This window comes from Mauremys reevesii, linkage group 7 (assembly GCF_016161935.1).
Source record: "Mauremys reevesii isolate NIE-2019 linkage group 7, ASM1616193v1, whole genome shotgun sequence".
In the NCBI taxonomy this organism is placed as follows: Eukaryota; Metazoa; Chordata; order Testudines; family Geoemydidae; genus Mauremys; species Mauremys reevesii.
The window spans coordinates 6,005,490-6,032,818 of record NC_052629.1 but is presented as its reverse complement, the minus strand read 5'-3'; the positions used below and the strand labels follow the sequence as shown (position 1 = coordinate 6,032,818).

Here is a 27,329-nt window from a genome sequence, read left to right as displayed (position 1 = left end):
TTCCAGGCTAAAAGAAAACTGTAGAGTTAACTTTATTTTAGTGCCCAGGATCACTGACATATATCAGTTTACAAAGACTATGGATCCAATTAAGATTAACTGACAAGCCTTTAAATCACAACCAATAAGAACTTTAACTGTCTGACTCTTGAGTTGTGTGTGTTGAATTTGTGATACCGTTTCCTAGTGCTCAGGTCTCCAGATTACAGCCATCACTATAGTTGATATGAACAGTCAGGTTTGTCAGCAGTCTTTGGTAAGAGGTCCAGGATTGAATGCACATACTGGACTGTCTTCCCACTCCTGCAGGTGTCTCTACCCTGTAAGTATTCCTCAGTCCTGTTACGGCAATGTAGGAGAGCTTGTACCTCTGCTCTTGCATGTGATTACCATGTTTGGACAGAGTTTCTTGCCTGCAAAGATCATTTAGTAAAGTGGAATGTGTGTATTTTAAAGTAGAAGATGTGGTCACAGACTGGTCTGCAAAAAAACAACAACCCATGTTGGGTCCAATGCTTGTTCTCCATGTGACTACCATGTCCTGTGTCATGAGTTTACAAATCCAAAGGTGATTTTTCTAATGCTCAGTGTAATTTGCCCAGCACTGCAGACTCAGGGCTTGTCTACAGTTACTTGTTTTGCTGCTTTAACTGTGTGTGTGTGTGTGTGTGTGTGTGTGTGTGTGTGTGTGTGTGAACAGCAAACCATGTCTAGCGTGGATGTATAAAAGTGCTTATACTAGTACAGCTGATTCCAGTTGAAAACTTATATAAGCTATACTGATATAAGGTATCATTATAACAGTCTACACTAGGGCTTTTACCAGCTTGACTATGTCAGCAAAACGTGACCCCTCCCACAGACACAGTTATGCTGGTAAAATGTGTAAGTGTAGACCAGCCTTTAATGTGGGATCTGAAAATCAAGCTGGATTCTTTTTGCTTTTTACCACTATAAAGTTTACTCAGGAAGATAATACTTATTTTTCTCTCTCTTCACTCCAGTCAGCAGGAACTGAAATTTGGTTGAAGGATTATTATTTATTTATACATTTTTACATAAAATGTCATTGTCATAAATCAGCATATTCCCCAAACTACTGCATACTCACCATCCCTTATACATTTTAATAGGTACTCTGGTATCTGATTGGTGATCATACACAAAAGACACTTTCTGAATGCCATTCAGAATGCAACAGGAGAATAATATTTAGAGCATTTTTTCATCTTTAAAGCACTTTTCAAACATTAGCAATAAATCTTCACAACTCCCTGCTAGAAGGGTAATTATTAATCCCAATGCATAGATGGGGAAAACTCAGGGCCGGTGCAACCATTTAGGCAGCCTAGGCGGTCACCTAGGGTGCTAGGATTTGGGGGGCGCCATTTTCTTCGGCAGCGACCGTGGCAGCTGGATCTTTGGCCGCCCCGGTTGCCACCAGCATTTAGGCGGAGGGAGCTGGGGCAGGAGAGCGTGGGGAGGGCCGCCTGCAGCAAGTAAGGGGGGCGGCAGCACACAGGGGAACTCCCCGCCCCAGCTCACCCTTGCCCCGCCTCCTACCCGAGCACACCGTGGCTGCTTCACTTCTCCCGCCTCCCAGGCTTGCAGCACCAATCAGCTTAGGTGCCGCAAGCTTGGGAGGTGGGAGAAGTGAAGCAGCCACAGTGTGCTCGTGGTGGAGGTGGAGTAGGAGTGAGCTGGGGCGGGGGGGGTGTGCCTCAGGGTGGAGGGTGGGGAGCTGCCGCAAGGGGGACGCCTCAGGGCGGAGGCGGGGAGCTGCCTCAGGGCGGAGGCGTGGGGCGGGGGAGGGCGCAAGGTGGAAGTTTCGCCTAGGGCGTGAAACATCCTTGCACCAGCCCTGGGAAAACTGAGACCCAGGATATGACTATACTGAAATAAAAAACCTGCAGCAGCAAGTCTCAGGGCCCAGTTCAACTGACAGTGGGCCTAAACATAGCAGTGTAGATGCTCGGCTGAAGCCCAGGCTCTCAGACCCTCCCCACTCACAGGATTTCAAAGCCCAGGCTCTAGCCTGTGTCCATACTCCTGCACTGCTATTTTTATCCCTGCAGCCCAAGCACTATGACCCTGAGTCAGTTGACCTGGGCTCTGAGACTTGGGGCTTGTCTACACTGCAAAATTGTCTACAAAACTTTTGTCTTTCACGGGTACTTAAAAAAGTCTCCACCGGGAAAGACAAGTTTTGCTGACACAAGTGGCAGTGTGAATGCGGCTTTGTCGGCAGGAGCTCTCTCCTGCCGACAAAGCTAACGCCACTCGCGGGGCTGGAAGTAGTTTGTCAGCACTTTTGCTGACAAAGTACCAAAAAAGAGCATTCACACACGCTGACTTTTAGCGACAAGGCTGTGTCGACATAGCCTTGTTGCTAAAAGCTGCATGGCGTAGACAAGCCCTTGCTGTCTCTGGTCTTTCATTGCAGTGTAGACATATCCCCAGAGTGTTTAAGTTATTTGCCCAAGACAAAAAGGAATCAGTGTAGACCAAGCCTATTATTCTTTATTGCAACAGTATCTACCATGTAAACTGGTGGTTTAAATCAGTCTTTCATCATTTGTATTAGAACTTCAACAAAAAGTCAGAGTCTCCAGGTTTTGAAAACGTACTTCCCAGCTCTGTATTAGTGTTTATTTTCTGTAAATGCTTCCTCAGCTCATGTGCTATTTCTCTTCCTTTTTGCAGGCCTGTCAGACTCCCTGCTGAAGATGGGTCTCCAATGTGTAAACTGGATGTCTTTTTTTCACATCCTGGAATCCAAGACCTCTACTATGGTCCTGTGCTGCCAATTTCAGCCATTGCTGGGCTGGCAGGGGATGAAGCAGAGACATTTAGGGTAATTACAACTCTGCATCTAACTGCTATTATAAAATGTGATGATTGTAATGATACTGACAGATATGAACAAAATTCGTAATTGAAAGCCTGTTAAACATGCCCAGTCTAGGAAAGGGGTATATTCTGTCAGCCATGTTTGTGAAACCCATATTAGCATTAGAATTATAATCCTGGGGATGGCTCACTATTTTATGCGTCAGGTTTGAAATTCCTAGAATCCCAGACAATTTCACCTCAGGGCTGGCATAGCCCAATTTAACTTTCCAAGGTAAATCTAACAAAGTACCTTGTAGTTCTTCTTCAAGTGGCCTCTGTGTATTCCTATTTGCGGAATATAGTGTGTCTGGTGTCAAGCTACCAAATTTTTCTAGCAAGCTGTGCCCATTGGGGCCATTCACCCCACTCTTGCAGAAGATTTCAGGGGTATAAAAGGGGAATTGGGGGTAGGGGTCTCCACACACTTCAATTCTATTGTGACCACAGAAGGTGCAGAGTGGTTGAATCACACACACTGTCCTCAACGCTTTCCTCATTGATGTCTTGTAATTTTGCCCTTTGGGGCTACTTTCTTTCTAGTTAGTTAAATTAGCAAATTGTTAGCAAAGGCTGCCTTCAGTCGGAAGAATAAAGAAGAAATGGTGCCTTTTGGGCACTGGTGTCCTCCGGAAATGCTGCAAGTGTGGGAGGGTCTCACATACACCTACTGATGGGGGAGGCTCCTCAGGCCAAGTCGATTACATCTGTTAATGTGTAAGTCCAGCATTGACTTGGACATCCGCTAGCCTATGGCACTGTGCAAAAGATTTGTGCTCTCCAAGGAATTCCCTTCTCACCTCCCTTACCATCTACAGTAATGTTTACTGATGGTGGACTGCAATGGTCACCTTGTTCTCCAGCCTTTTGGAGCCTCCAGGCTCTGCTGGAGATAAAAGCTTCCACATAGGCTTCTGGAGTAGAAAGTGATTTGTCTAGCCTGTAAGATTTTTCTCCCATTGATCAAGACCAGAAATTCATCTGCAGAAAAGTGCAAATGTCTCACTTTGACAAATACTAAGGAATTTTTTCCTCTCTACTACCTCGTATGCTCATTCAATCAATAAAGACATGTTCTAATTTAAGTCTGTGTGAAGCCGGTCCGGTCCGGCACAGCGTACTGGCTCTTGGTGGTACACCGTACTGGACTGAACCGGCTTACTTTCACCTCTGCCTGTATCACAGTCTGTGTGAGGTTTTTCAGTTGAATTCAAAGGGAGCAGGAGCCTGCCCTCAAGGAAACATTCAACAGACAGGATTCAACAGAAAGGAAGATTTATATCCTTTGTCATTAGGTCTGAATTAGATGAAAGGACGGGCTTAATATTTATATTTATGGACAACCACTTGCTCCAACTGTGCTTCAGAATATGTTGTTGTGGCTGGAGTTGTAACCAAGTGTTTCCAAAAAGGGGCAGCTGCATGAAGTTTTTAACCCTCTCTCTTCTTGCACAAGGAGGTATTTTCTGTTTCAGTATCGCTTATAGCTAAGCCCTGAGTTTTCTGCAGTTGCTCAGACTTTGTATCCAAACATGACTCGTCTTTGTCACCATGCACTGTTAGATGCCATCAGCTTTCCACAAAACATTTCATGTCCAGGGTTCTGGGCTTTTCCTCTAGAGAGTGCTATTTAAAGGAACAGAGCTTTAGGAAGCTTATGAATGATTGTACAATTTCAGAACACAAACAGCAAATGGGAGTGCTTCCTGTGACTCCCTTGTCCTGGGTATACATGGGATGGTCCCATTCTGGAATTAGAACTCTGTGCCTATTATGTATGTTGAGTCATGACAATGATTAGAAATGGACTTTATAACAGATGCTGACCTGGACTTGCATAGGAAGCCTCTGAGTCAGAGTAAGACACCTACTATCTTGCATAAAATATGTAAAAATACCTGTTTGACATCTATGTTGGAATGATATAATGATCATTTCATTATAGAATCACTAGCATACTACTAGAGTTTATTATTCTTATTTGATTTATAAAATAAATGAGTCCATTGTATTTCTGAAACATCTTTCCTCAAAATGCTTCATAGAGAATAATGGATTGATTGACAACACACCTCTGAGATAGATAAATATCCCATTTTAGAGAGAGAGAGAGAGACTTAACCAAAATCACATAGTGAGTCTCTGGCAGATCTTAGAAATAAAACCTAGATACTTCTGACGCTCAGTCCTGTGTTGTCCGCAAAAGAGCATCCATCTTTCCTCTTCCTGTACCTTTTGCAAGACTCTAGGTGTTTTGTAGAATTACAAACTATGCACATTACCTCATCCCCCACTAAAATGAAGCTACTTTTGGAGTGGGATGTGATTGCTATTATGGTCTCACAGCAATTTCACATCAGAGTTTTGGACAAGAAGTGAAGAGTGATACCTTTCTACTGTTGAAACAATATTTGAATTTAGCTAGGCAGGTAATCATTGACCAGTGTGGAATTAGGCAAGGACCCCAGGATTAACACTTCCTACTCTCCATTGAATCTAGAGATGAAAAAGATCTCTTAGATCATCCTGTCCATCTCTTTTCCAACAAAGGATTATTCTCTATTTTAGATTTGCTAGTGTTTTGTGAAGATCAAGTGTCAAGCAATACGGTTTTTGCAATTTCTTTGGAGGGTTTATCTCACAGGTAATATATGTCACTGCCAGGAAGCTTCTCCTACTATTCACTTTAAATTTGCTTTCTTTATTTGTCCCACTGCAATTAGCTATAATCCGTTTTATTCTATTCAATACTTTTGCTCCCTTCATGCTTACACATTTCAAATTCTTGTAGACTTATTGGGTCTGATTCTCCATTGCATTACCTGGACTGCAGGATTCAAGCTACTATCCCTCATTTAATCACCAAGCTATTAATATTTAATTCTTTTAATATTGCCTCTTAAATCAGTCCACCTAACGGTCTTTGTTGCTTTTCACTGAATTCACTTCAAATTAGCAATACCCGTTCTTGTATGGCCCCACTAACAAAGATTCTGAGGCACTCACATACTATAACACTCTTCTAATGTAGGGAAGTACTGTTATCCCCATGCTATAGATCGGGAGCTTAGGCACAGAGAAGTTAGGTGACTTGCCCAAGATCTCACAGGAAATCTGTCAGAGATGTGCCCAGAACTGATTTGCAGATGACACAAAGACTGACAAAATGGTAAATAATGATGAGCAGTCTAACAGAGCGGTCTGGATGGCTTGGTGAGCTGTGCCCATGAAAACAAAATACATATTAATACTGCCAAGTGCAAGAACATACGTATAGGTATAAAAATGTAGACTGTATCCTGGAAAGCAGTGACTCTGAAGAGGATGTAGGCGTCATAGTGGACAAACAACTTGACATGAGCACCCGGGGCAATGGGGTGGCTAAAAGGGCTATGCAATCCTTAGATGTGTAAACAGGATAGTAGTGAGTAGGGGTAGAAAGGTGATTTTAGTTCCATAGACAGCATTGGTGAGGCTGATACGAGAATACTGCATCCTGTTCTGGTGCCCACATTTTTAAAAGAGTGTTGAAAAATTGTAGAGGGTGCAGAAAAGAGCCACAAAAATAATTCAAGGGCTGGAGAAAATGCCTTATAGTGAGAAACTTAAAGAGCAAAGTCAGGTTAGTTTATCAAAAAGAAGCCGAAGGGGAGGGGGGCGTGACTTGAGTACAGAGAATAAATACTTTAATAGGGAGAAGATACCAGATACTAAAGGACTCTTCATTCTAATAGAGAAAGGCATAACAAGAACCAACAGATGGAAATTAAAGCCAGACAAATTCTAATTAGAAATAAAGGACAATGTTTTAACAATGACGGTGATTAACCATTGGAACAAGCTACCAAGGGAAGTGGTGGATTCTCCCTCTCTTGATGTCTTAAAATCTAGACTGGACCCTTTCTGGAAGATATGCTTTAGTCAAATGCAAGTTAATGGGCTCAACGAAGAAGTCAGTGGGTGAAATTCTCTGGCCTGCATTATACAGAATGTCACACTAGATGATCTAATGGTACCTCCTGGACTTAAAATCTCAGAATCTCCATATTTATGTATACAAACATTTGCCACTTTTAACTGAAGCTTGCTGATTTTTATATTGAAGCCTAAAGATGATATCCAGCCTTCAGTCCACCCTACCGTCCACTGCTGGAGTGCAACGTCTGACCTGTATATGGGCTGTGAAGAGGGACATTTTTTGGCAATCAATGCTGAGACACTCAAAGCTTCTCTTCTTTATTACAAACCTGCACAAGACGCTAAAGGTAACAAAGAGCTGCACTGAGGGTTTGTGTAGCAATTCCACGTATCTCTTTGTATGTGGTTTCTTCCCTTTTCCATTGGCCACAATATCTTTTTCCTCTGGCAAAAATATACAAATGCTTCAATGTTGTTTGGTCTTAAAAATGAACAATAATGCTGGTATTGCAGATCTCCTTAACAACTCTGTAGAACTGATGTAAAAGCATTAGTAGGACAGACATATACAGCCTTATATTATTATTGTTTATTAATGTATTGAGCACCAACAACATGTTTGATGTTGCACAAAACCTAGGGCGTGCCTTCACTAGGAAATTGGGTTGTGTTAGAACATGCTAACTAACATGATACTTAACACTACTTTGCAGTCAGTGTAGACAGGGAAAACTGTGTTTAATGTCATGCCAACTGCTCATGTTAACCCTGTAGTTACAGACATGGAAAACATGTCAGTCATTGTCTACATGTACTGCTGAGTTGTGTTTAGCATTATGTTAGTTAAAATGATTCTTCAAGGTCCTGTTCTAATGCTGCACTAAGTATTCCTGGCTTCCCAAAGTGTTGTACCTCACTTAACGTGTGGTGATTAATCCAGATATGGAGGGTTATCGTTTTGGGCTTTTTTTAACGAGTGTTGTGTTAATCCCTTGGCTGTGATCTGATTATTTATTGTCACAAGTCAAGCCGGGTAAGTATTTGGAGTTCTGGGGGGAGGGATAGCTCAGTGGTTTGAGCATTGGCCTGCTAAACCCAGGGTTGTGAGTTCAATCCTTGAGGGGGCCACTTAGGGATCTGGGGCAAAAACTGTTCCTGCTAGTGAAGGCAGAGGGCTGGACTCAATGACCTTTCAAGGTCCCTTCCAGTTCTAGGAGATTGGTTTATCTCCAATTATTACATTTGTTACCTAAGAAAAGTTTGTAAAAGCAACAAAGAATCCTGTGGCACCTTATAGACTAACAGACATTTGCAGTTCACACACTCTGTCATCCGAAGAAGGAGTGGTTATTCACACACTCATGCTGCAAAAAAGCGTCTGTCTGTCTATTAGCAGGGCAAGATGCTGCTTTTTTTTTGCAGATTTAGACTATCACCAACACCTCTGATAAGAAAAGTTTGGGATTTGTCAATTCAGTAGGTTGCACCTTCCAGTGTTTCAGTTGGCCACAGTGTTCTTCTTTGCTTCCTGTTCTAAACTATTGTGCAGTGGTGTTGTCTGCTCTTAGGCCCCAATTCACAAAGTACTTAAGCACATGCTTAACTTAAAGTATGTGATTAAGACCTTTCTCCTTAGCAAATCACTTGATTACTTGCTCAACTTTAAGCACATGCTGAAGTCTCATTGAATAAAAAAAACCCATTAAGCACATGTTGAATCAGTCCCTTTAACAGCTGCCACATTTCACTTGAACATTTTGGAGTAGATGAAGTTCCTGTATCATAGATTAATCAAATAAGAGAACCTAAGTAAATAATAATAACACTTTGCATTAGCGTATATACTGATTTCCATCTATAGATCTCAAAATGGTAGGCAGAGACCTGTCAGGGATGGTCTAGGCTCTAGATAATACTTGGTCCTGCCTCACTGAAGGGACTGGACTAGATGACCTGTCGAGGTCTCTTCCAATCATATATTTCTATGATTGTTATTCCCATTTTACTGATGGGGTAACTGAGCCACAGAAACATTGTGACTTGCCCACAGGGGCACAGATGACGTCACAGGCAGAGACGGGAAAAGAACCCAGGTCTCCTGATGCCTAGCTCTGTGTTCAGTAGACTAGACTACAGCCAGCCCTCAATGCAACATTCACGTATTAGGTACATGTACTATAGTTCACACTTCAATTTGTTTCTTTTTCTTTATGCAGAACGAAGGCGAACAAAATTTCGTTCCTTTCCACTTCTTTGTGACGATAGTTTGAAAAAGGAAGGTATTCACTTGTTTAAATTAAGTTGTTTGTTTGTTTTTAAGGCCGCACCAGTGGCTGCTGGGAGTCATAATACATGTCAGTACAACTCCATCCTAGGTAGAGCATTGGCTAGAAGGATACTGATGTTCAGTGGCCCGTGAGAGACAATTTTTGATACTAATGGAAAGCCATTTTGACAGCCTCAACAGAGACAATGAAACTGGACTTATTTGTTTTGTGTTAATTCTAAATTACAGTGATGTAAGATCAGATTCAGGCCCCCATATTTTGTTTAGAACCACTGGAAATGATTTGTTGTTTCCATAGCACTAACTTTGTACGAGGCACTCTTTCTCAATTACTATTGGGAAACTTACAAAAAATCTGTTTTGTCTTGGTGACTGTTTAGTGGCCTATGCAAAATAAATTAATAATCTCAGTTTGTAATGGACATATGTCTGCATCACAAAGCCGCAACCACAGCTGACACTAATGGGCCTTCTCCTTGCTAGACTGAACTACTTCCTCACCCATAAATGTAATCCCTCTCAAATCAAGGTTGAGGCACATCGCTGGGGAGTGTGGAGGTAACTAGCCCCATGACTACCTGTGCTATTTTTTTTTCAGCCTCCCAGGTTGTCAGTCTGTCATATTTCCCAAGCAGTACATTCAATGAGATATTTAAGAGCTAAGCCATTTTCAAAAACATTATTTTATGTTTTTGCTTTTGCAGAAGACAAACGGAGAACACAAAAACCTGTTCTGCTTGCCATGGCATATCATAAGGATGGACTATATGCAGCTGGAAGTGTAAGGCATCCCTCATTCCTTGAACCAGGCCTATTGTATGAAAACCCAAACTGAAGCATATTCAAGTGAAATGCCCTCACAGAACCCCTAGCAGGGGCAGAAGTGAGAAGAAGCAAAGAGCTGTTGAAGTAGGAAATGTGTCTCACTGTACATACTTTGCTGTTTAAGATTTGGGACAACAAATCTGGAGGGGAAGAATCCTTTTTTTCATAGTCTAACAAGCAAGTAGTGAGTAAGCTCCAAGTGTTTAACGATAGGCAGCAAACAAAGAGCTTTTCATTGGAAAATTCGTAAAGGATTGTAAAGAGATAGGAGAGAATTAGAATGGACGTAGAATGGAAGAGGGGAAAGAGAATTTCCAAGATAACTGCCCAGCTGTGTTGTGCCCAGAAGTCCACTCTACCATTATGTATGATATAACTTAACAATACATGTCTTGGTTATTCTTTAACAAAAACCCAGTAGACCAAATTCAGCTTGTGTTACTCCTGTGCGATCTTAGTGAAATCAAATGGGGATACCTAATATAACCGATAACAGAATCTGAGCCATTGCAATTAAACTTGAATTATTTTTAAGTCTAGATTTTTAAGAAACGTTTTAGTTTCTCTTCATGTCTGGCATCATTCAGTATTTCAGTCTAGGTGGCCCATACACAGAGACAAGATAAAGGTTAATAAGCCCAACAATGACAGGAATCAGTGGAATCATCTTGGCTGTTCCCACAGGGTTTCGTAGATATTTACACAGTGCAGTTTTGCTGTAACTGGTTAGGATAAGTGGTCTAGATCTGATTTGCATTTATCTTTTCTGTTTAGGATGGTATTGTGCACTTTTACCAAATCAAAGGCACACACTATCAGATGGATGATTCCTTTGATGTATCAGAACCCATAACCAGCCTCGTTTTCTCCCCTGACTACAACACATTACTGGTAGAAACAGACAAGGTACAGTATTATGTAATGAGGTGCCCATGTCAGGTTACATCTGCTACTGCATGATACTTTTAGTATCACTGGGCTAAATTCATCCCTAGTGTAACCCCACTAAAGTCAGTGGCATTACGCCAGAGGTGAATTTGACCCAGTGTGTGTGGTGTGTATGTGAGAAGCACAAACCAATTGACTTCTGAAGATGGTGGATTGTACCGTATAATTTTTACCTGACTCTTACGTATGATTCTGTGATTTACTGGTTAACATGGAAGTATTGAAGCCAATGGGACCACTTGAACCATGTACAAAAATCTGTGCAGAACTGAGGCCTAAGGGAATAATTCAATTCCCTCAGAAAAGGAAGAGGAAAATTTAAGTTCTCTCTTATCATAGAACACTAGGGTTGGAAGGGACCTCAGGAGGTCATTTAGTCCAACCCCCTGACAGATTTTTATCCCAATTCTCTAAATGGCCCCCTCAAGGATTGAGCTCACAATCTTGGGTTTAGTAAGCCAATGCTCAAACCACTGAGCTATCCCTCCTCCCCCATAGAAATCATATTTTCCAGTCCTTGTATCACTTTAGTTGGCTTTTTTTTAATTCTACAAAAGTTTTAATATTTTTAACGTGAAAACCATAATAGTACAGGAGAGAGAAAAAATAATACCCTGGGTAAGAGGATGGAGCAAGAGATTGGAAGTCAGGATTTCTGGGTTCTGTTCCTAGCACTGGCACAGTGACCATGATCATTCACTCATCCTCTCTAGACCTGAGTTTCCTCTTCTGTAAAATGAATTAATATTGCATCCCTATCTCACAGAGGTAATGTGAGGATTAATTAATAAATGTTTCCCAAATGCCTTGAGCTATTCAGATATAAACCTTTTTGAGGGCATATTATTTTGTTTTAAAATATTTTATTGGTTCTTGAAATAAATTAAAAAATAGAGTTTGCTTTAATTTTATTTCAGTCATTTTCTGAAATTGTCTGCTAACTTTGGGGGAACTATATTGATTTACATCAGCTGAGTCTTTTCCCTCAATTCAGAGACATCTGTAAAAGTTTAAAGAGCAAAGTTCAGAAAGATAGGTGGTTTTGTTGGTGTGGTTGAGGACTTTTACTGAATGCTTTATAGCCAAATGATGGATTATCATTTGTATTTGTCAGGGATCAGTCTATGTCTATCAACCTTCTCAGAATGAGGAAGTCATCAAACTCTTGGATGCTTGCAATGATAATTTCCTGTCAGCTGATTTTCTTACTCCGGGGAACAAGTATTGTGTGGTAAGGAACTCTCTCTTTTGTTATATAATAGTGGTTATCCTCAACTAGGAATAATAGGTAACCAAAATATTGCTATGGCAACCTACATAGCATAGAAGCAGATGTGCTGCAGAGACCAGGGCTCATATTCTGATATCAGTTACATCAGTGTAGATTCAGAGTAACTCCATTAAAGTGAGTGGCGTTATTCTAAGCCTAGGTTAGTGTAACTAAGGGCTGGTCTACGCTAGGAGAGGGGATCGATCTAAGATATGCAACTTCAGCTACGTGAATAGCGTAGCTGAAGTCGAAGTACCTTAGATCGAATTACTTACCATCCTCACGGCGCGGGATCGACGTCCACGGCTCCCCATGTCGACTCTGCTACCGCCGTTCGCGTTGGTGGAGTTCCGGAGTCGACAGGAGAGCGTTCGGGGATCGATTTATCGCGTCTAGATGAGACGCGATATATCAATCCCCGAGAAATCGATTGCTACCCGCCGATACGGCCGGTAGTGAAGACGTACCTTGAGAACAGTCTCTTGCCTTGCGTTCTTTGACGAAACATGGTTAAGCCACAGATTGCTCAATTCTAATATGGACTCCTACTGATTCACTATGTGGCCTTGGAAAAGTCACTCTGTATGGGCCAAGTTCATAACACTGCTGGAGATGGGCTCAGTACAGAGAATGGAAGTTGAAGGAGGTGGCTTTCTAGCATCCCAGCCACCACATCTGTGCTGGGACTCCCACTGGCCTCTTCAGCCCTCAGTGCAATTTAGAGCAGCCTGAGAGTGTCTATCCGGTGCCAAGCTATCCACAGCCCCCATGGGCCTTTTCCACAGCTAGGGCATAGCAGTGCCATGACCATGCCTCGCTCATCATGAAAACACCCTGACATTCCCCATGTGCCAGGGACTTTTCCAGGAGATAGTGTACAGCCAGCTACACTGATTCTTTACCTGCCAGGAAAGTCCCCAGAGAGCCAGAATAAAGGAGCCTTGAGGTGCTGATGAATCAGTTGTGTAAATCTCCTCATTTTTAGCAGAGAGATGATAATCCTTTCCTGCCTCATAGGGGAATTATGAGCGTTAATTCATTCATATTTGTACAGTACTCTGAAGATTTAAATCTTAAGATTCAAGGTGCTGAGCACTTTTATGACATAAATCTCTTATTTTCCAAAGACCAAGTCCTCTTTTTCAGACACGTTTACCGGGGAAAATTGTGAGCATTTTTCTACACTGCTGCCTGAATGGTGGAGGTGGAAGTGCTAGTGTAGATCAGGCACATATGTTACCAGTGTATCCTCTAATCCTGCTCAGAGCACCATCACTGGAGCTGCACTGGTGCAAAAATGCTTACAAATTTTCCCAGTATAGCTGCACCCCTAAAGGAACGTGACTAAGAGCACTGTGTGTGACACTGATGTGATCGTTCAGAACTAAACCTGCATCTTTTTACCTGCTATGCCCAGTCATCAGCCTGGTTAATTTTCCATAGAAAGCTACTGCCCACTAACCTTCCTGTCCATTTTTTCTGCTCTAATCAGTCTCTTCTTCTTCAACAGTCTGTAGCAATTTCAGGGGAAGTGCATGTTTGGCTGCTGGAGGATGGAACTTTCATAAGCAAGCTCTGCCTGAATACACAGGTACAGATTATTGGAAATTTAGGTTTAACATTTTTTTTAGTCATCAAATAAAAAAATGAGAATAGGTTTTTGCAAAATATGCCTTAGATTTACCATTTTAATAGCGGTGAAAACTTGTTTCTGAAAAGCCCAGTGGATCAGAAAGATCTCCTGGATACAGGGATCTCATACCCAGGTCCCACAACTACAAAGATGGCCAAATTTTATATATGGTTTAAAGAAAATAATTTCTAAAACATTGGTTGTGGTGGTACCTCAATACCTTTCAGTCACTTCACCCAATTCAGCTCTGTGCTCCCAGGATCCTCCATAGCAAAAAACCTGAAGTCCCTTCAGGTTTAGTTTAGTCTAATGCATAGAGTACTAGACTGAAATTCAGGAGATTTTGGTTCTATTTTTTGCTCTGCCACTGTCCTGCTGGATGACCTTGCCCAAGTCACTTCACCACTCTGTGCCATAATTTCCCCATCTGTAAAATATGGGGACTTTATGGACTGTGCTGACTTACACCAGCAGAGGAACAGCTAGTGCATTTCACTTGACTCCAGCTGGATGTTTTACAAAATATCTGAAAACTGAAAACCATTCATCAGCAGTATTCTAGCTTTGTCCACCATTCAGCTGAACTGTTCCATGAAAGTCTTTACCAAGTAGGCCACTGGAAAGAAAATATTAAAATTTTTCTTATTTTAGTTAAGATAATCCTGAAAGGTTATTAATAATAAAGGCTTCATATTTGCTTTGAGACAAAAGCCTTTGCACATGGTCTTTAGTGATCAGGATCTTAATAATTCTCATGCAGAGAAAAACACTTTCTATGCATGAAGAAACCTCTGTGGATTTCATGACACTTTAAAAGGGGTTTTTGTTAACCAAAAGAAATGCTGTTCTTTGCAAAGAATAACCAAAATTCTTGCTGATAACCAAAGAATGATAACATTTAGTGTTGAATTCAGACCTTTGTTTCGTGCTTGATATTATGCTTTCTGGCAGAGAGACCAAAAAATTCCAGTCCCACTTTATTAGACTCTCAAGATTGTAATTGCCTTTAACTTCGTTAAAATACAAAACAGTGATATTTACATTTGAACAATGGTTATTTTGACTCTTTTGAAACCTTACAAAAGTGTTTTGGTCTTTAAAAAGACCAAACCAGCCAACCAACTTTACCATTCATCTTTAATTTAAAAATGTTGAATCAACTAATTTGATCCAAAGACCCTCTAGGTAGGGACCCTGCCTTCATTTTCAGTCTGAGAAGCATATATACAGAGTGGGTGCTACTGAAAATAAGTACCACTAATAATAACAATTAATTAATTAACGTTCTTGTAGAGATGCCAAAATCTCAAGCCAGTGGTCTATTAGAAACATGCCCAAAACATCCCTTACTGACAAGATCCGTGGACCTTACACATGCCTATCACAACACGTGGTGTACCTCATCCAGTGCACTAAGTGGCCCTATAACAATTATCCAGGTGAAACCAGATAATCTCTATGCTCGCAAATGAACTCATACAGGAAAATGATAAAAGACAAGAACACCACATCACCTGTGGGTGACCACTTTTCACAAAGCGATCACTCTATATCTGACTTCAGAGTCCTCATCCTCAAAGAAAAACTGCATAATACTTTCAAAAGCTGGGCCTGGGAGCCTAAATTCATTACTGTGCTAGACACCAGAAATAGAACCTAGAAGTCCCATGTTCCAAACATTGGAAAACACTTCCTTTCCTTTAAACACAACTGTGTATGTTAGATTTGTTCTGAATTTCTTTTTGAATAATTCCATTTTACATTGCTCTTTTTAAAGGCTGCTATATAGCACCATAATTTTGCATGGGTCTCGGGTTAAAAATATCAGACAAGTCAGGTTGCAAATCATATAAGTTCATGTATAATGTTTATCATAGAAGATAATACTGTGACACTATAATCAACCAGTCCAACTTTTCTTTTTGATAGCTATGTTTATTATTTTTCTTGTGTAGTTCTCTCCTGGTATTTAATTTAAACTAAGCGTGTAGCATCTTTGCCCCAACAGTCCTTGACTCTTGCAAAGGGTCTGATGGTTTGATTGTACTCAGAAACTAGAGTGACCAGACAGCAAGTGTGAAAAATCGTGACGGGGGTGGGGGTAATAGGTGCCTATGGAAGAAAAAGCCCCAAATATCGGGACTGTCCCTATAAAATAGGGACATCTGGTCACCCTATCGGAAACTCCTTGCATGAACTGTTTGTTTACCCATTTACAGGAACTGCTCCAAGGAAAGTGTTACTTAACCCATTACAAAAATTAACAAATTAATCTACTCACTGGGCAGAATATTAAGTTCTTTGCCTTCATTGTGGGTCTCTACTTACTCTATCTGGTGCACCAAAGCCCACATATTGAACTACAATTTTGATTTTAAAATGTTTCCTATTTTACAACTGTGTTTTTGCTTTTTGCATTAAAAGGATCTTCAAATACCAATTAAATTGTTGCATATTCTTGCATCGGCCTAGTACTAATGTGTTGGACCTCTCTACAGGGCGCTCAGGTTTGAGTCCCAGTCACTTGTTTTCCTGGACTGGAAGTGCTGGGCAAGCTGCACATTATGCCCCGGCGGTTCTGATTTCGCATGAATTTTTTTATTTTGAAATCTCACAATTTTTCATGGGATGGCAAAAAAAAATTCTGAGCAGCTCTACTCATTAGCCAACCTCTCTGATCCATTTAGAAGAACACTGACTGATTGTGGATATGATGCAGGGCCTTGAGGATGGGAGTGTGTAAACCTTGGGATGGGAATGGGGATGGTCTTTACGGATCTAGTCGTGCATTCGTGGGGAAAAAGGGGCATCATGTTTTTTATGGACCTTTTTTTGTGACCCTGATTATGTCAACATTTGCTTTACATAGATCACTTATTGCTATTTTTCAGATGTGAGGGAACTTTGCATAATAGAGCAAGTTGCATAGTAAGATGTTGTGACAAAATTAAGTGTATTTTACTGTTTAACTAGGCAACTGCTATGGGTTGCTGCCCCTCCTCATGTAGTGTTGCTGTGGGGACCAAAGTGGGTCACGTCTATTTCATTGATGTTACCAAAGCTGAAACGCCACGTGTGGTTCACAGAGTTCTTCTTTCCAACTTACCTGTGCACCATCTGCAGTAAGTATGTAGTAGCAGCGGGCAGGGGTATTGTCAGCAGGTAGCCTAAACAATGTGTGTGTTAAGAAATCTATGTGCACCTTTTTGCATGTTCCTCAAGAGAGTTGTGCATGTCAGATGAGACACCGTGAACTAGATTTATGAAAAGAATAATGGATGACAATATAACATGCTATGGTGCTCATCCTCCTGTAGGATCCAAAAGTGGCTTACAACTACAGACATGTAGTAATCACGTCATTGTTGAATGAAGCCACCTCTGCCAGAGTTGGAGTACAACAAGCAGGTGCACAGCTGGTCCATATACACTACACAATAGTAGGTGGGGCGGGACTTTGGTTGAGGGCAATGGAATAAACCTTATGAAAAATGCCACAAAAAGCAGGAAATATATTACTATATAAGGTCCTGTCTGACAGATCTGCCACACACTGAGTTCCATGTAATTATATATCTAACTTTGGAGGATGAAGGGGTGAATCAGTTCTGCAGTGATTCAGACTTGTGGTTCCAGGAAATGGAGACATCTCAAATCTGATGCTTAAAGCTCTGAGCTATCCCTTCTCACATGATGGATGTTTTTATTACTATTTATTATTATTTTGTTAACATTTAACAAATGTAATTATGCCTATACAATTAGCACCAGGGATCTTATATTGTTGGATTTAAAAAAATGTCAATATTTAATAGTGATCAGCAGAGAGAATCATTAATCTACTTTAACATTTTAATAAATAGGGTTGATATTGAATTTGTTAAACATTTAAAAAAAACTATTATTTGAGAGATCAGATGTGACATCTCTTCATTATCTCTAAAGTAAAATATTAACAATTCGTATATTGAGTAAATGATTTTAAAGGTGTATCAATAGAGACATTATAGAGACAGAGAGCATGTAGTATATAAAGTCTGGTTAGAATTCTGAAAAAGATGGATTAAAAGGAATAAAAGATTTTATAACTAAAATAAACTATTGTGTAATATTACTAGGTTTACATCAAACGCCCACTGAAGTAAATAGAAACGGCTCCCATTGACTTTAATGGGCTTTGGATCAGGCCCAAGCCAAGTAAATCCTACAGGCTAAATCTCTGTTACAGTATGGACCCCACAGATACCAGTAGGATTACTTGAGTGTAACTCAGAGCAGAACTTGGCTTTTTGTGTTGAATTGTATCAAGTGAAATAATATGATTAGACTGTGATGGACAAAAGCTGTATTTAAGTGGAATTCTGCTTTGTCTAGATATGATCAGAGTGGTCAGTACCTCATAACTGGAGTTGCAGAAGGACATATCTTTATTTTAGATGCTCGGCCCTCAAAATTATTCCAGGTTCTTGGATACTTAGGTAAGATACGTAACAGAATATAATATCTAATTTTCTAATATATGATATTCATTGCATTGTATTTTCACTTGGTGCCTTTAGTAATAGTTTTGAATAGTGGCAATATTGATTTCTAAAGCTTTTCTTTAACAGATGCTCTTATTTAGAAACTAAAGTTTTTAATACAAGGATGGTATTGGGTTGAAGGATTGCAGCACTGGTGACTTCACTTCTTTATAAGGTGCTCTGTATTTTTTCCCGATAAATGCCACTTTGTTGTATTGGTTATTTTTTTTTTCTTTCTGAGGACTTTCTACAACAATCTCTGATGTGCAGTAGTCCTTTGTTTGCCACCCTATCAAACTATAACACTCTTCTGAACTAATACACTTTACAAGATACAGTTAAACTACAGAGTTTGTTGTAGGTTTAAATCCTGTATTCTGAGAGCTCCTCCATAACCTGGACACCTTTTGTCTCAGGGTGCACATGTACTGCACTGCAACTTCAGATACAGTAACGCCTCACTTAACGTTGTAGTCATGTTCCTGAAAAATGCGACTTTAAGCGAAACGATGTTAAGCAAATCGAATTTCCCCATAAGAATTAATGTAAATAGCGGGGATTAGGTTCCAGGGAAATTTTTTTTCACCAGACAAATGACTATATTTTTATAATCTACAGTAAAAGTTTTAAACAATTTAGTACTGTATACAGCAACGATGATTGTGAAGCTTGGTTGAGGTGGTGAAGTCAGAGGGTGGAAGAGGTGGGATATTTCCCAGGGAATGCTTTACTGCTAAATGATGAACTAGCACTTGGCTGAGCACTCAAGGGTTAACACGTTAATGTAGCCTCATGCTCTACAAGGCAGCACAAATGGAGGGAGGGGAGACAGCATATCAGACAGAAACAGAGACACACACCGTGAGAGAGAGAGAGAGAGAGATGTGCATTGCCCCCTTAAGTATGCTGACCCTACTCTTAAGTACATTGCCTTTTTAAGGAGATCAGCAAGTTGAGACAGCAGCTGCTGCCGACAAGCTCCCTCCATCCTGAGCCCTGTCGTGTCCACCTCTGCTCTATAGAGATGGGGTAAATGGGGGGCAGGAGCAGGGGGAGGGGGACACCCTGACATTAGCCCCTTTCTTTCCCTCACACCCCGCACAGCAAGCAGGAGGCTCCTGGGAGCAGCTCCAAGGCAGAGGGCAGGAGCAGCACATGGCAGTTGGGGGAGGAACAGCTGAACTGCCTGCAATTGTTAGCCTGTTGGGCAGCTGCTGCACAGGAAACTTATGGGAGCGGGGAGCTGACGGGGGCTTCTGGTCAACCCTGGTTCCAAGCCCCCACCAGCTAGCTGCAAAGGGCTGCTCTTTCTGCAAGCAATGGACAAAGCAGGCGGCTGCCAAACTACATTATAAGGGAGCATTGCACAACTTTAAACAAGCATGTTCTCTAATTGATCAGCAACGTATCAACGAAACAACATTAACCGGGACGACTTTAAGTGAGGAGTTACTGTATAAGCCATTCTGTGTGAAAGAATTCTGTATGAAAGTTGTATTCTCACCTAGTTTGGCATGCATGCTCCACACCTTGTCCCTCTCAAATTTTGGAAGGCACTTCAGATTCTTAAACCTTGAATCGAGTGCTGTAGCTATCTTTAGAAATCTCACATTGGTACCTTCTTTGCGTTTTGTCAAATCTGCAGTGAAAGTGTTTTTAAAATGAACAACGTGTGTTGAGTCATCATCTGAGATTATTATAACATGAAATATATGGCAGAATGTGCATAGAACAGCCAGAGAAATGCAATTCTCCCCCGAGTTCAGTCACAAATTTAATAAACACCTTATTTTTTTAATGAACACCATCAGCATGGAAGCAGGTTCTCTGGAATGGTGGCCGAAGCATGAAGGGACATACAAATGTTTAGCATATCTGGCACATAAATACCTTGCAATGCCGGCTACAAAAGTCCCATGCAAACCCCTGTTCTCACTTTCTGGTGACATTGTAAATAAGAAGTGGGTAGCATTATCTCCCGTAAATGTAAACAAACTTGTTTGTCTTAGCAATTGGCTGAACAAGAAGTAGGACTGAGTGGACTTGTAGGCTCTAAAGTTTTACATTGTTTTATTTTTGAATGCAGTTATATAACAAAAAAACTACATTGTAAGTTGCACTTTCACGATAAAGAAATTGCATTATAGTACTTGTATGAGACAAATTGAATTTGTTTTTCATTTTACAGTGAAAATATTTGTAATGAAAAATAATAATAGAAAGTGAGCAGTGTACACTTTGTATTCTCTGTTGTAATTGAAATCAATATATTTGAAAATGTAGAAAAACATCAAAAATATTTAATAAATTTCAATTAGTATTCTATTGTTTAACAGTGAGATTAAGACTGTGATTAATTTTTTTGAGTTAATCAAGTGAGTTAACTGGGATTAATCGACAGCCCTAATACGAAGTTTCATTGATTGTGACATCCCTGAGAATTAGATTTGGTCTAAAATGGTATCCCCTGGAATAATATCAAAATTTGCATAATCACAGTCCAAATACAGATGGCTGACCTTTTCCATGCCTTGTCACATTTCACCCAGTGATTATCAGCAGCATCTCTCCAGAATTGTTAAAATTTGTCAAATTTCAGGTCACTTAACCTCTCAGATGAGCTTAAGTCTCAAAATTTCCTGTGGGATGAAAAGCCTAATTTATTCACAGGTGCTGAGCATCTGCGGCAATTGACTTCAGTTGGAATTGTGGGTATTTGGTATTTTTGAAAATCAGTTCCCAGCTGTGCTGATTTTCTCAATTTAAATAGTCACTTAAGTGCAATATGATTATGTTATGACATGTTCTGAATCATTGTTCCCCAATGGGCTTCTCATGGGATCCCCGCAGGAACAAATACAACTTGATGCAATAACTGGCTTAAGTGTTGGTCTCCATCTGCTTTCAGTGATGAGTAATGAAGTCCTAGGCCTTTCTGCAGTATATGATGTGGAGAGTGAATTAGTTGAGGTGATGGCACTTCTTTGTCCACCAGACATCAAAAGAGCAAGACTGGAAATCTTTTGTCTGCCCACAGCAATCACAATAGGTAAAAATGAAATATATTCCTTGTGTGACATTCCTTGAGATACGTGTACACTTATGTTGTCCCTTGCACAAAGCACTACTGCTCTAATCTGTTTTATCTGTCTACTCTATACACCCTCCCAGTGTATCATTTCTAGTATGATTGTGTGTAGGCTTCCCTTAATCAGCTGATTCGTTTAACAAAATAGTACTGCAGTATGCAAATGAATTGAGGCATGCGGGAGGCAAGAAAGAAGCGAGGGAATGGTGATTTACCTCTGGTATCACATTACCACCACCCAACAATGAGATGTCCATAGGGCAGCAGAAGGAGAGGAAGGTGGAAGAGAACAGTTAATCTCACCAGTCCTTCAGTGAATTACTGTGGGTTCAAGGTGGCTTAATAGTGAAAATGTCCGAGGTTAATACATTAGTAAATAATGACTGTCTTTCCCATAGCACCGCTAGATAAAAATTCATAGCAAAAAACCCAACAATTTTTTTAAAATCTTAACTTGTATCCTAATTTAAGAATATTACAAAGAAACATGGTGTGAAACAAAAGAACAGCACTGAGGGCAGGAGGGAACTAGGACTTACTTTATAGGCAGACTTTAGGATTCTCAGCCATTATAGCTCCATTCACCAGCTGAGGATCTGGCCCTAGCTCTCTGCAGTCATAGATTTTCAGCAGAGCGCGTATTGAGGCATCATATTGAAAGGGAAACTGGTGATTTGTGGGAAGGGAGGAGGTTAGGCCTTCAGTAAACTGAACAACCATCCAAAAAGCGTTCTCAAAATATACCCCAGTCTTATTTTATCTATGTGAGCATTTATAAAATGCTCAGCACTGGAATACGAGTGATTTTTTGGTTTGTTTGTTTTTGTAGCTTCGCTCATAAATTCATGGGGGTGGAGGGGTTTATGACCAGAAGGGACCATTGAAATCATCAGTCTGACTTCTTGCACAATACAGGCCGTAGGAGTTTCATGTATTTGTTTGTGGAATTCAGCATACTATCCTTGAAGTTACATTTTTTAAGCAGGTCACTTCTTTCAAGTACCACAGACTCCAAGAATTGGATGCAGAATGAAAAGACTGATCGAGTTCTTGATTGAATGTACATATGAATTAAAAGATATAGACAATGTTCTAGACAACAAATGCACATTCTTCATCACATTTTTCTTAAAAACTGAAAATTAATTGAATGGGCATGAAAGGGTTTTAGTGGATTAGTTTAAGCAAACCACGTTGCAGGCTGGTGCTCTGTCAAGCATCCTCCACACCCCAGGAGTACATCACAGGCCTGATATGCAGTCACAGCCAAAATGGGGCTTTGTGCCACAATACTGTCATTCAATTTGTGTCTATGTATGAATTGTTAGCAAAACCTTTTTTGGAGAAGGCTTTATTATGTAAAGTTGTAAGAAAATATGGTGCAAGACTTTCTTATCCCTTAAATCTAAATTCTAAAAGGAACTTGTTAATACTACACTTTACATAGTTACTTTCACTGAGGCACAGATACTGAGGCCAATATTTTCTTTGAATGTCCACTGACGTTGGGTGTCTCCATTTGTGAGTGCCCATGTCATAGGTCTTCTCCCCCACTTGGAACTTTTGGGTTCCAAGATGGGGACCTGCATGGACTCCTCTAAACTAAAATCCTAGTTTAGATCTGGTTCTCGCTGCCACCAGTCAGTTTTTAAGTGTCTGACACACTCCCTGTTCCCCCAAAACTTTCCCTGGGGAACACAGATTCAAACCTGAATCTCAACACAAAGGGAAACAAACCATTTCCCTCCTCCCCTCTCCTAGTGCTTAGGAGAGATACCTGATTCAAACTCCTTGAATCAACCAAAGAGGGATTCACTTTTCCCCCTCCCCTTCCCCTGAAAATCCAAACAAGGGAAGAAATCAATCAAGTTCTAAAAAGAAAAGATTTTATTAAAGAAAGGAAAAAAAGTACACTATCTCTGTATTACCAGGATGCAAAAATACAGGGTCTAACTTATAAAAACTGGAGAGACTTTCCCCCTCCCTCCTCCTCAGAATAATCAGTAACAGCAACAGAAATAAAGAATTATTCCAGCAAACACACAATTGCAAATATAGAAAGCAACTCAAAAGACTAATCCGCCTTTTTAACTAATACTCACTATACTGGATAGTAGGAAATACTCCAGGAGAACTTGGAGACATGTCTGGCCTCTCTTAGATCCAAAGAGAGCACACACAGCAAACAAGGAACACAGACAAAGCCTTCCCTCCACAGAGATTTGAAATTATCCTGTCCCTTGATTGGTCCTCTGGTCAGGTGTTCCTCAGGTTACTGAGCTTGTTAACCCTTTACAGGTAAAAGAGACTTTAACCCTTAACTATCTGTTTATGACACCGTTGGGTGTCTCCATTTGTGAGTGCCCAACTTTAAACACTTACTGTAGGACCTGATTTTCAGCGGTTCTGGCCCCCTGCAACTTCCATTGGCTGCAGCTGGAGTGGGGGGTGCTCACACCGTTTGAAACTCAAGCCCTATTATAGGTGTCTCATGTTGGGCCATCAAAAAACGGAGATGCCCTGGTGAAAAGTTGGACGTACGTAACTTATCCAAGGTCATATAGAGTCAGTGGTAAAGCTCAGACTCCTGACTCCCAGTCCCCTGCTCAAAACATTAGACCATCCACCCTCCCTGCTGAGATTAGCTGGTACATTAAAATTTGCTTCTGTTTTTCACAACTACCATTTTATTTTTAAAGGTGAAATATCTGCTCTAGCATCAGTGATCTCTCTTCCATCTTGTCTCTTTCAATCTTGTAGACAATGATGAGTGTATTGATGAAAGAGGGATGCTAAAGAACCGTGTCATTCAGAAGCGCCAGTACGAACTAGATTACCCCCTGTCCTCAGCAGTCAGACAGAAAGATGACACTGTGTATGGCTACTGCAACCACGCACCTTTCATCTGTAAATACCATCTTGCCAAAAAGGTATTTCTCTGATGCTGCTTTTTGGGTGGAGGTAAAATATTGTAATCTTCTCAACACAAGAAATGAGGAGCATGAGCACAGCGGCGAGTAAGCAAAATCTCTTCTACCTATCCCTGACACCTATCAAATTGCATCATTCTCCAGTAGCTTAAGGTCAAATAGGTCAATCCTATTTGGTACCTACATGGTGATCGCTGCAGTACTTTACCTCAGAAGTGTGTATCACAGGCATTAGATCAGCACGTCAGAGCAGTGACCACAATGTGGCAGCATTCTTAAAATGGTACAAGCCTGCAGAATGGCTGACACCTGTACTTCAAATATCAATTCTTTCTCAAGAGCTAGAACTAAACATTGGGCCTCTGAATCCATGGATGTCTAGGGAATGTGCTGCTTGCTATTCTGAGCCAATCTGCATCATTTCTGACTGAGTAATCCAGAACTACCCGAGACTGAGTCAATTTCAGATTTCTGCAATATTTATTTGGATTTATGGGACACATGAAAAGGTGCATGTCCAGGTCTCTAGGTGACTTTTCACATATGTTTAAACATACAAAAAGCTCCCCCAACCCAGAAAATAATCATCCAAAAGTGAAAATTTCAACCCCCTCCTCCACAAAAATACCCTATTCCACCCACAAACACCAACCTTCTGCACTTCCCGATCAACCCAAAACCCTGGGGAAAGAGATGGACTCTTTTATCTAATATGCCCTGAGGGTCAACAGATTTGTGCTACTTCAGACTAAGTGGGAGAGAGAATCCTCATGGAGAAAGCCTTGTTGGCAGGCTCTTCACTTTTAATCCGAGGGGCTCCAGCTCAGGCACCTCCATTGATTGCAACTCCTAAAACATCTACTGTATCCTCTTCTGCAACTAGAGAGGGTGAGATAACGTATTATCAGCATAGCCATGATACATCCCCCGCCCCCAAGCCCATAACTCTTATAAATGGCAACATATGTAAAAGATAATCCAACAAGCTATTTGTACCTGCCAGTGTTATCACTCAGTTTTATATGGCCAGCTGTTGATATTTCCATCATCTCAATTGCTGTTTTGTATTTTGTTTGGTTTACAGAAAACCTGGAAAGATGTGTCAGTTACTTTATCAGAGAAGAAGATTCCAAGCAACCAGTTTGCACCAGGGTTCCTCCATTTGTCACCTAACAGCCAGCTGTTGGCATCAGTGGCTAAGGATGGAGTATTGTTTATCCATGATGCTGTTACTCTGGTAGGCATCAGTGCATAGGTCTCATTAAATCTATGTTGATCAGAGCAGTCGGGAGTTACTGTATGGATCAGTGTAATGAAAGCAAATGCACCTCTACCTCGATATAACGCTGTCCTTGGGAGCCAAAAAATCTTACCGCGTTATAGGTGAAACCATGTTATATTGAACTTGCTTTGATCCGCCAGAGTGCGCAGCCCCGCCCCCCCTCCCCTCCCGGAGCACTGCTTTACCACATTGTATCCAAATTCGTGTTATATCGGGTGACGTTATATCAAGGTAGCAGTGTATATAAATTGCTACAGAAAAAGACTTGCTACACTTGAAGAGAAAAGGAAATTGTATTATACAATTGACTAGTCTGATGTTTATTTTTATGATGGATGTTTTTATTTTCAGAGGCTGTGTGTGTGTGATCATTTGCTGCTTATCTTCTTCTACAGTAAATCTTCTGGTAGATAATTTTGCTATGTGTCACAGACATCTGAGAAATTAACCTAATGTTTCAGCCCTAGGAGCTTATTCCAAGGCCTGAGTCAAAACTTGGCCCACCTTTTAAAACCACACATTCTACTGTATATTAAACTCCTTAATGACATTTGAGATTAAGTTTTATCCTAACACAAAGGAGTATTTTAAACAAGGGAACCTATTAACTGAATTTAGTGACATATTCCTATAGAAAAACATATTTGCCCCTGACCGCCTGATATTGTTTCTGTAACTCTTTCAGGAAACAGTTGCTCAGGAGCATTGCCATTCTTACCAAGGAGAGGGAATTGGATCCTTGTCATTTTCATTGGATGGCCAGTTCATACTTGTCAATGGCGTGGATGATGGTACCCTTGTATGCCTGAAATGGAAGTATGTATAAGATTAACTGATTATATTGATTATATGAATACTGGTGCCCAAGCACACTAATTTCTGCATGCAGTTAAAAGCTTTAGGCAATCTGTTTTATTATGTGAAAGTTAGTTTTATTGTCTTCAGACAGATAGTATACAACCTAACAGCTGCAGTCTGTGATTACCAAACTTGGGTGGTTAATCAGCTGAAATCACTTGACTAAGCTGATCAGTCCAGCTATGGCTGTAGTTCAAGCTTAGGACTATCTTCAGGACTTAGTTATACAGAGCACCTTAAGGCTAAAATAAAAAACTCAGGGAAGATAGACTTTGATGAATAAAAGTAATTAAAAAGAGAAAATAAAGGAAAATGACCCCTTTTAGGAAATTATTGGCTTTTGGCCATTTTTAGACTATTCTGGGGTAAGTATTAGAAAAGGGGTTTCTTTCCCATGGTGGAAACTGCAAAGAGATATTGTTGTTTCACAGAAACATATTGATGCTCCTCCTTGTCAGTCATACCAGAGAGGCCAAGGATTGAATGGGCTTTGGATATTGACTTCCCTTCCTCTCATCCTAGAGGTTGTCCCATCAGATCATTAAGAATATAAAATCATTACGATTATGTACATACACATAGTGACCAGTTCCTCTACATCTTGGGCATCCGCATCTCCTAGTGCATATTGTCTGTCCTTTGTTTTCTAGACTACAAGATCTCTGGGCAGGAACTGTTGTAATATTTCTGTCTTGTACAGCCCCGAATATACTGTTATAGAATCCTATCTAACCGTGCCATATCCATTCTGAGAACTTCATTCTCCAGTGCTGTAAATCTGACCCCTTTATCAGCCTTAAAACAAATAAAAATTTAAAGACAGAATAATATAGTTCATTGGTCCTCGGCCTTTCCCATAGTGTGACCTCATATTGCAA

At 40.6% G+C, this 27,329-nt stretch overlaps 1 protein-coding gene across 7 annotated transcripts in view; it reads left to right on the top strand.

Moving 5' to 3' along the window:
* Window positions 1-27,329, top strand: part of CFAP43 (cilia and flagella associated protein 43) — an 83,902-nt gene that overhangs the window by 12,107 nt on the left and 44,466 nt on the right. For all 7 annotated transcript variants that reach the window (XM_039547340.1, XM_039547345.1, XM_039547347.1 and 4 more), the window contains 13 exons: window positions 2,704-2,854; window positions 6,995-7,154; window positions 9,024-9,086; window positions 9,799-9,875; window positions 10,694-10,825; window positions 11,982-12,098; window positions 13,648-13,728; window positions 16,744-16,892; window positions 18,145-18,248; window positions 21,202-21,342; window positions 24,142-24,311; window positions 25,396-25,548; window positions 26,279-26,409. In XM_039547340.1, coding sequence (XP_039403274.1) covers window positions 2,704-2,854; window positions 6,995-7,154; window positions 9,024-9,086; window positions 9,799-9,875; window positions 10,694-10,825; window positions 11,982-12,098; window positions 13,648-13,728; window positions 16,744-16,892; window positions 18,145-18,248; window positions 21,202-21,342; window positions 24,142-24,311; window positions 25,396-25,548; window positions 26,279-26,409 — 1,629 coding nt within the window. The remainder of the gene's footprint in view (window positions 1-2,703; window positions 2,855-6,994; window positions 7,155-9,023; window positions 9,087-9,798; window positions 9,876-10,693; window positions 10,826-11,981; window positions 12,099-13,647; window positions 13,729-16,743; window positions 16,893-18,144; window positions 18,249-21,201; window positions 21,343-24,141; window positions 24,312-25,395; window positions 25,549-26,278; window positions 26,410-27,329) is intronic.